General features: G+C 43.2%; 1 protein-coding gene across 1 annotated transcript; it reads right to left on the bottom strand.

The window, feature by feature from the left end:
* Window positions 1-354: 354 nt before the first annotated feature.
* Window positions 355-9,418, bottom strand: CTHRC1 (collagen triple helix repeat containing 1). Its single transcript, XM_020783478.3, has 4 exons — window positions 9,117-9,418; window positions 4,008-4,229; window positions 2,401-2,617; window positions 355-1,253 (listed from the first exon to the last, which is right to left on the bottom strand). Exons 1-4 carry the CDS (start codon window positions 9,276-9,278, stop codon window positions 1,111-1,113), a joined length of 744 nt encoding a protein of 247 aa, XP_020639137.3. The 5' UTR covers window positions 9,279-9,418; the 3' UTR covers window positions 355-1,110.
* Between the last annotated feature and the right edge of the window lie 430 nt (window positions 9,419-9,848).

Below are 9,848 nucleotides of genomic sequence, written 5' to 3'. Positions count from 1 at the left end.
TTACACAGACGGAAAGCAAGCAACATAATGTTCACTCATTTCTAGCTAACAGTTAAGTCCCTGCTGGAATTCTCAAGCATATATTTACTCAGCATGAACATGCACCCTCAATAACAGCAACTTTTTAATTACAAACTAGAAACAAGTAAATGCTATGACATTTGCCTTCCATGTATGTATCAAAGTGCCAGGATTTCAGTCAGCAGCCAATATGGTTCCCATTCCCTTGTTGTATTCATCATCATCATCAAATCTTCTTTTCCCCATCTGCTTTCAACAGGAAATTGATGAGTTCTAAAGAACTCACACATCCAAGAGCAAGAGTAATATATACTTCAATAAGGTTAAATGCTATTTGCTAGTAACATTTCTTTACTTTGCCCAATTAAAAAAAAGGTCATCTGTATTAACAATTGAAAGAATAATCTGAATTTCTACAAAAGTTGTACATAAATCCAGACTGCAGCTTCAGAATCTTTATTGTAAAATATTGTAGAAAACACGCTAGGAAGACTTAAGTAAAATACTCTTGGCCAGATTAGTTTAAAACAAAGTAAATCTACTCTTGGCCAGTATCCTGTTCAATATTTATGTTTGCAGAAGCCACTGTAGATCATCTGATGTGATGCACAAATGTAAGAGTGGGTGACACCTTTATTGGACCAGTTTTTAAAAAATCAAACAAAAATGCAAGCTTTTGTGGAGGAACTCCATAGGCTGGGAGCCACCCTTTCGTGGATAGTATAGAAAATTTATAAACCAGAGTCCAAAAATTGATTGTAGATGGCTGTGAGAGGTGACTTCAGATTCAGGTTTCGAAAGTCCTCTTGAGGCTATGGTGCCAAGCACCATTCCTTGCATCATGATTTTAATGGCTTGCAGCCAAGAACACGACCACCATCTCATCTGATTGTACAGCAGCTTCCATCATTAGAGTGCTGTTGCATAAATATTGAACAGCAGAATAGCTAATACTCTATAAAAAAGCTTGTGTGTTATACTGAATTGCTTCTATATACAGAAAACTAGATTTCAAGGCCTGCGGGGCTATGAAGTCTACATGAGGCAGCGAACAAGTGTCTGGGCCGGGCACCAATCCCTGAAGGGGTTCTACTTTGGCAACTCTTCTATAATAATGCGAGAGACCGAATTCCATCCAGTTGAAGCATCTCCTATTGGGTAATCTGAGCAAGTACCCACCCAGACAGCAATATCCACTAGTCCAGCGCTGATTCCTTCACATAATCCTTCCACTGTTATAAAGACAAAACACAACTTAGATTTACCAAAAGGATTTGATCTGCAAATCCCAACAAGGAGCATAGGAGTGCATAGAATGGGAACTGGGGTTGGTATGTCTCTTGCAGGTGAAATAAGGGGAAGCAGAACGGACATGAAGCACTGAAATCCATTTCTGCTCCTGAAGCAAGAGTCAAGCAAACCTTGGACTGCAAACCCAAGAATTCTCCAGTAATTTTCCAGGTAGAATTCTGGAATGTGCAGCCCAGAAGGGTAAGTCTGTAGACTGGCTTTTCTTGCCTCTACTGCTGCTTTCTCTGGCCTGTTCCTGCTTCCAAAAACAAGCTGCTGCGATAATACCTGAGGGTTATGGGTCTCCCTGCAAGTTGTAGTTCCTCAGGAGGCACCCCTCTGTAAAGCCTAATGAGGAACAAGGTTATGACTCCCAGTGCCCTCCAAAGAAGGAACTCTCCCTCCCTGCTATTCAATCAATCATCCCATGACCAACCAGTAGGGGCAGGTCCTCCTGGACACAGAAGACACTGGGAGTCATAGATCTGCTGCCCATCACCTCTATTAGGGAGCATCTCCCCAAAAACAAGTCCCAGGACGACTCAAGGCTCCCAGGTAGCACAGCAGCTGTGTTTTCTTTCCTTCTATTTTCTTTTTTGAAAATATAATCAGGCTAGAGAAAGCAGCAACAAATATAAAAAAAGCTGGTTTGCAAACCTAAGTTTCTGGTCTGCACCTCCCAGAACTCTGGGTGCTCCGAACCAAGAAAATAACACGTCCCTATTTTACACATGAAACTAGTACAGTACTTAATTTGTTTATTATTACTATTTAGGGTTTTTTTTAGGAGTCTTTTTGCTTTGGTCAGAAATAGAGTTGATTTTTAAAATAGTGTGACTATTTGTGTGACAACTGGAAAAACAACATTGTTTTTCCAGTTGCACAATTATTTCATAACTTTTGTCTAACTTTAAAGATGTTTCATACTAGTTCTTTACCACTAAAATGATCATTGAGATGTATCTCTCTTTATTTTTTATTAGCATTGTACAGGCAACCAGACAAGTGGCATGATTGGCATTTCACATAAGCTAAGGCCTTTTACTGCAAAGTTTTAAGCTGATCTCACATTATGATTTGGATACATACCTGAAGACGTGCGGTGTATGTTAATAGTAGAATTTAATTCTGGACTTCCTTGATCTAAATAAATTATTGCCTCAATAGGAAGAGGCCCTGCACATTCAGCTCCATTAAATGTGAAATACCATCGCTGACAACAGGCATTTTTGCATTTGAGTCGAAGTGAGCCACTGAAGAGAACTCTTAAAGCACTGTTGGTACGCATCTTTGTAAATGTGCATTCCTGCGAGAAACAAGGTGATGCTGTTGGTTATTCTTTTAGGAGAGGCAGCTGAATTTTTAGCTTTGTGCTAAGCATCTAAACTATGTAGCTTGTGCTCTCTCTCCCCTGGCCCCATACTTCAACACAGACCTCTTGAAGTGAATCTTAAAAGAGAAAGTTCAGCTCCTCTGTCCTACAGCAGATTTACAGAGTGATTTCCCTCCTACCAGCCACCCCAAAATAGTAAGCAAGCTTGTATAAAGTGACAATATGAATGCTTCCAGAAACCCAGTAACCAGAGCTAAATGGCTTTGCCATTTCATGACAATTGGAATCACAACACTTGCATGGTGAAAAAAGAAATGCATTGGTAGGCACTGGTTACCATAGACTTTCTGGATTGTGTTTGTAGGCACATCATTCATCCATCTCATTCAGTGTGCCTGGTCATCTCCAGGGAAATATCTTTTTCGGCCTTGTTGGGAGAGGCCAGGGATTGAACCAGGGAGCTGGGGCCCTAACAGTATAGCAACTCAGGATGCACACCTTGTAGAGGCTACTTGTCACAGTGAGGTGCGTCTTTCATGAAGAACTGAAAATTTTGGAACAGTTAGCCTAGTCTTGAAACAGAAACATTTCATTTAAGAACCAGTGTTTTGATACCATGTGTTAACTCACTGAAATGGGTTCGTATCTCCTGTTTCTATTTCTTTCAGAGTTAACCAAATGGCCTCCTTTTTCCTCCAGCTACCACCTCTATCAATCTTACCCAAGTTGGTGCCTTCCGTATGTTCATAGTCTTTGGTCTACATGACAGAAGTCAAAGCCCAACACCTAAAGTATGTAATATGTAATTTTTCCAAACAAGTCCCCAAATAAATGGTGAGGGACTTATGTATTTATGTCAGAGGACTGAATTCAAATTAAGATCATATCAGATCTTGAGGGCTTCATGCTAACGGGGAGCTGCAGGCAGGGATAAAGGCAAGAGTGGTACCAAAATAATCAATATATATTAACTTAAAGCTCTTAGTGCCATTCACAGAGGCAATGTCAGCCTCTTAGAATGAGAAGACAACTGAAGCTGAGAAACCATCTAGGGAAGCCTAAGTCCAACTCAAGCATAATGCCTGCGGAATCAAATTCCATGCTAGTGCAGTTGTACTGGATGAAACTGTCCAAAAACTGCACAAGAACTGTGCAATGAGACATACAACCAATCACAAAAACCCTTGTGTAATACAAATGGCATTGCATGCCACCCTTCTGCTGAAAATACATGTGGAAAAGATTTCCCACCACACTTTGATTTCTTTCTCTGCACCTTTATTCTCATCATAACCATGTCGAATACATTGTGTACATTTGCTGTGTTGTATTATGGATTATAATTATAAAGATGTTTGCTTACTGCAATTTTCCCAAGGTCTATCCCATAGTTCAAAGCACTCCATGAACACTGCTTATAGTTTGGTGTCCAAGACTCCTCAAAACTTTCCCGCACACATTCTCCTTTCTCTCCTTTCAGCCCATCTCGGCCAGGGATCCCTGGGGTCCCAGGGATTCCATTGACACCAGGGTTTCCATCCCTTCCAGGAACGCCAACAGGTCCTTGCATACACATGCCATTGTACTGAAATGCAAAACAAATACACGAACTTTTTACCTAACCATTTTTAATTATTTATTTTATGCCACAGGTACATAAAGTATAGATGAGCGGAAAGGATTACACATGCATAGGATGGTGATGAGTTGAAGGTGTCTTGATGGCCCATAGCAACAATTATAACAGAGACAGAAGGGAAGATTGCGTCTGCATTTAAGAAAATAACTTCAACCATTGCATGGGAGGAAATGGACCTATGGTTATGAACTGCTGTGGCTGCGGAGCCGGAAGTTGGGAGTTTGATTCCCCACCAGGTCTCTTTGACGGGCTGGAATGGATGATCCATAGGGTCCTTTCCAGCTCTGCAGTTCCAAGATTGTTATCACCAGGGCAGCCAATCAGCACACTTTGTACCAAGTGAGGGTAGGGAGAGGGAGATGGTTTTATGCTGGAAAGGCCAGACTGTTATTCGGTCTGCACAGTCTGCTTCTGATTGGAACAGCAAGAAGAGAAGTGACCTGGGCATGTTGTTGCCTGAGCTAGATCAGTAAATGGCACTCCACCATCCAAGTCCAGGTGTGTAGTACCCGACACCAATGAAACTATTTCATGCCACCAAAGATCTGCTACCCTAGGTGGCCACCTCACTCTGCCCAATGCTAGGATCGGCCTTGAAGAAGAAGCAGATGACTTGTACCACATCTTTTGGGATGAAATTTGCATGTCAAAAAGTCATGTGCAGCATAATCCTATGCGTTTTTATTCATTTCACTTTTAGTGTGCCTAATAATCAAAGTACACGGTGCTGAAAAAGAAAAAATTTAAATATAAGGTATAAAATCACAATTTAAAAGTGTCATAAACAAGACAAAATTATGGGAAGAAAAAGCAGCAGTCGGGAAGTCAAAATACTACATAATAAAAATAAATTAAAATCATTGGGGAAAAAGCACTAAAATACCTCTTTAATCAATCAAAGAGGTCCTCACCTGGGTCTGGAAAGATCATAATATATCCACCACACAAGCCTGTCTGAGGAGAAGATTCACAGTCAGGGTTGTTACCACTCAAAGGGCCATGCTGTTGTTACTCACTTTTGTCTCACTGAGTGGGAGGAGTCCGCCAGGAGAATTACGGCTTAATTCCATCCCAGTGCTGCCTTTGGAGCAAGAAAGGGTTACTATATGTATTGTATGTATACCCCCTTTCAGGCCTGTTCTTTTCTTTTAGTGAATAGCAAAATAGGAGGGGGCTCTGAGGAGTCTGCCAACGCAAAGTAACATTACAAGCCGAAGGTATAAAAAAAGTGCTACACGCCTTTGTTCAGCTTTTGCTCCAAGGGCACCCATATGTGCACAAACAGCTTTTGTTTCAAGATACAGTACCTTCTGACTTTTGCCATCTGTTAAAAGGTCTCTGAAGGCTGGTCACTTTTGGAAAAGTTTGGGCGACAGTCAGGTAACAGACATAGGGAGTATGTCCCATAGTTTCTAGCAGAGCATTCTCCCAGGTAAATGGGCATAGTTTTTATAATGACCAGCCTCCATAATTAATATGGTGTTAATAATACTAACCACAAGTGCAAGGCTGTGAAAAGGATTACAGGAAAACATTACTCATGCAAGTGCCTGGAATTCTTTAAAACACTATAAAAAGTGCCAGACATGGGGTAGATCATTTGTTTTTCTAATCTGGTTTGACTGTACACACGATTTTTCCCAAAATATTTTCAATACACAGATGTACAGTACAACTACCTATTCTTCTGAATCAGTGGATTTCTAGCACAGACTTCTGACCAAACAAATGAGTGATCACCACATATGACAGTGTTCCTGAGCTTTTATCCACATTATTATATACATTTGTTTTTAAAAGATGCAAGAAAAAGCCCTCATATAATAGGAACCTTTCTCTTCTTCAAACTGCAGTGGGTCAGAGGACTACATTCTGTGCCCCTGTCAGCTCAACAGGATTTAAATTAAATTTTGGATAAATGGGCTTATTCAATGGCTAGTGGTTGTGGCTTTTGTCGTTATTGTTGTTTCAACTTATTGTCCCATAGTGCAAGAGCACTCTCTGGGAAGTTTACAACTTAACTATGCAAGGAACACTTTGCCCCCAAACAAGCCAGGTACTCTGTTGACCAGCCTCAGAAGAATTAAAGGCTGAGTCAACCTTAAGGCAGCTACCTTGACTTCAGTACCGCAGTTTAACCACTTTGCCATGGGGCTCAGTAGGCTTTTGACTAGTGCCTTTCAAAACCATTCCTATCATTTCTTCAAAAGCACAAGGTCCAGCTTTCTGTGGCAAAAGTATTGTCATATGTATAACCACGCCTTTTCTCATCACAGTGAAAAAAACAAATTTAAGGAAAGGCGGGGGATATGGAGATATAATCATCCATGAAGCTCACTTGGGTCAGGCACTATCTCACACAATAATTTCACAGAGATGTAAAAAACAGGGAGAGTAAATCATGTACACCATGATGAGTTCCTTGGAAGAAAATATATAAATATTATAAATATATGACCATCATTTCAGAACTAGACTAAGTATTTGTTTTCTCTACCCGGAATTTGACCCAACTCTGGGAGGAAGTGGAAGACAGGAGGGGCTGGCATACTCTGGTCCATGGGGGTCACAAAGAGTCGGACACGACTTAATGACTAAACAACAACAACCCAGTAAGTAATCACAGCACATTTTAAGTTTCACGTCTTTCACAACAGTAAAATGGTGTTTAATAAACTCAGAGTTGGTGCAGTGAAACAGCATTATCTTGCTCAATTTGATCTTATTTCAATGAATCAGTGGTTTCCTATGCTTATGTCTACAGATGAGGTTTAAAAATGTCAGTCCTGACTGGTAAGCTAAAAGCTGTTTTGTGTCTTGGTCAAGGAACTATTTCTTTCTATTCTTCCTTGCCTACATCTCTCACTCACGAGCACCTCCTCCTCCCCTCCCTCTCTCTTACACACAGTTAACCATTCATTACTTTTTTCCTCCCATGGACATACTGCAGGGAGAAGAGAGGATGTGGTGATGACTGTAGCTGTGCTCCACCAGGGCCAACTCTATACAACATGGAAATTAATGCCTTGGTTGAGAAAGAATGTTTAAGAAACCCACTAACTACCACCCAGACATTAAACACTATGAGTAATAACAAAGAGCAGAGAAGATCAATCAGGTTACTCATCCTCTGTTGCCAGGACGTCCCACCACATTAGATTACACAGCAGTCTCTTTTCCAACTTGCCAGCTGGGGCCATTGCATTAGCAGAAAAAGAGCTCAGTCAAATATATGCATGGGATCCCACTCTCATTCCACATTCATCTCAGCATTTTAAAAAACTATGATGTTGGATGAACAAGAGGGATCGATTTGCGGTGTTTCAGGCACCTGGCATCTCATTCAAGCCACTTCTAGAGGTGCAGCCATGTTACTCTGAAACGCAAGAGTTTCTTAACCTTAAAGATGAGCAGGTTTTACTGACAGAGGCTTTTCTGGACTCCAGTTGCATGCATCTGAAGAGGTGGGTTGGAGACTCCTTGTTAATTTAAGTCAGGCTTTCTCAGTCAGGATACCGACAATGTCAGCATGCCGGTGTGCTGCCTGCCAAATTATTAGTGTCTGGTGTGTTAAGTGGGTGCAAAAATCTTTTAAAAAGCAGACCATGTGCCATTCTGCACATAGGTAAAATCTTCCTGTTTGTCGCCTATAACTTATATCACAATCTTCACAACTGTCCAACACTCGGAACGTGTTGCTGTTGTTTCAGTTTATATTACACCCCATAGTGCTTAGAGCCCTCTCGGGGCAGTTTACAACAAAATTAAGTAAACAACAACTTGCCCCCTAATGAGCTGGAGACTCAGAAGGGTGGAAAGCTGAGTCAACCTTGAAGCAGCTCCCTGAACCTCTTGGGATTGAATTCAGGTTGTGAGTAGAGGCTTCGACTGCAGTGCTGCAGTTTAACCACTACATCATGGAGCTCTGGACTTTGGAGCCTGAGGTTAATAGGAGTCAGATTGCAGGTAGGCATTGTTATGATTTGAATACTTCCCCCCATATTACTGGTGCTTTCATTTGGTTGTTTTATTGTCCCTTCCTCTTTGCCTTTTGTTTTATGTCTATCAGAATGGTTTTCTTCGTGTTTGTACTGCATCCAAAAAACATGAGGTGCTTTAATAATGCCAACAGCAAAAGCAACTGTAGTAAAAAAAAAGAAAAGAAAACATCAGGAAGAGTGCTGTACAGAATGCATCTTTCTCATCTGCTAGTCTACTGCCTGGTTGTAGTATTTAAAGAAAGCAAAAAGAGTGTGCGTGTTTAAAATCATTACCACCTTCCTATGTTCTCTGCAGTGCTATGGGAGACCTTTGCCAGCAGTTCTCTGGGCAACAACTTATCTGGAATGTCACTGGTCGTGTGTGCTTCAGGGGCTACGGCATTTCTTTAAGCAGAGGAGCTTCCCGTGAGAAACCAGAGCTACGGTTACAACTAACTACTTTAATGCAACTAGTTACTGCTGGCAAACGAGGGTGTAACGAAATTGCGTTTGAACATTAACAGAGGAGTAGGCGCAAACTTACTTTGTTGACGCAACAAGCCCCACGTTCTGGTTCATTTCAAACGTTCCAAGGTTAAGACATTTCGGTAGTGTTTTGTGCGCGTGTGTATGCGCGCTTTGAGGTAACGGAGAGCAAGCAAGGCAATGAAAGGCTTTCAAACGCTCCGCCGTAAAGCGGAGAATGATTTTTCAACCGCTCTCGCAAGCAACTGCGTTACTTTTACCAAGTAACTTTCCTTGGCTCCCGACAAGCAGCCCAGGAGCCCCACCAGCCGCCTCCCTCGGGAGAAACGGCCCCTCGGCTCGCCCTTCCCTCCTCCTGCCCACTCACCAGGTCCACCACCTCCCGCTGGCGGAGCGCCTTCAGCTTCCCCTTGGGACTCTCCGCTACCTCCGACCGAGTGCCCGCCGCCAGCGCCGCCAGCAGCAGCAGCGGGAGCGCCACGGCGCACGGAGGCGGCGAGGGGAGCGCGGCGGGCCCCGGGAGCTTCATGGCCGACCGCTGCTGTGCTTGGGCACTTGGAAACAGGAGCGGGGAAGGCGAGGGCTGCCGGGGAAGGCGGGTGAATTGGGCAGTGTCTGCCGCCGCGGCGCATAAGCGCGCCTTTCACTGCCTCCGAGCCCTCCCTGGGGACGGCCAGGAATGCGCGGCCGGCAGCCGCCGCCTGGCTAGCCAGCTGCCCTGGAAGGGAGGGGGGTCTCCTTCTCCCCCAACCCACTGAGAGGGAGGCGGTGGGAGTGAGAGGCACTGCTGCTTGGACTATCATTTATATCCCAATTTCTTCAGTTTTGCTTTGCCGAGATACTGCGTTCCAGGCACCGCCCAAGAGTAGCCACTTGGGGGCGCACAGCTAACCTGCGCGTCATCGAGATCCCCTCTTTCCCTGTGCAGTGAGCATCGTCTCACCTTGGAGGGAAGCCATTTCTTTTCTTCTGTGAGGGGCTGCTCATAGAGGAATGTGTTGCTCATTTCCAGATGCAACACATTCCTCGCTTTCTGGAATGCCTGAACGCAGCCTGAGTTTCCTTTCCCTACCAAGGAAGAGAGACTGAGATAAAGGAG

The sequence above is a fragment of the Pogona vitticeps genome, chromosome 4 (assembly GCF_051106095.1).
Source record: "Pogona vitticeps strain Pit_001003342236 chromosome 4, PviZW2.1, whole genome shotgun sequence".
NCBI classification, from domain to species: Eukaryota; Metazoa; Chordata; class Lepidosauria; order Squamata; family Agamidae; genus Pogona; species Pogona vitticeps.
This window is presented reverse-complemented; position numbering and strand designations above follow the sequence as displayed.

What these genes read in the sequence shown, in the direction of transcription:
- CTHRC1 (XM_020783478.3), bottom strand. Translation starts at nt 9,278, where the DNA reads ATGAAGCTCCCGGGGCCCGCCGCGCTCCCCTCGCCGCCTCCGTGCGCC. An exon ending in TAGACCTTGGGAAAATTGCA is followed by an intron (nt 2,618 to 4,007) that starts GTAAGCAAACAT and finishes TGTTTCTCGCAG; the next exon opens with GAATGCACATTTACAAAGAT. An exon ending in CATACACCGCACGTCTTCAG is followed by an intron (nt 1,254 to 2,400) that starts GTATGTATCCAA and finishes TCTTTATAACAG; the next exon opens with TGGAAGGATTATGTGAAGGA.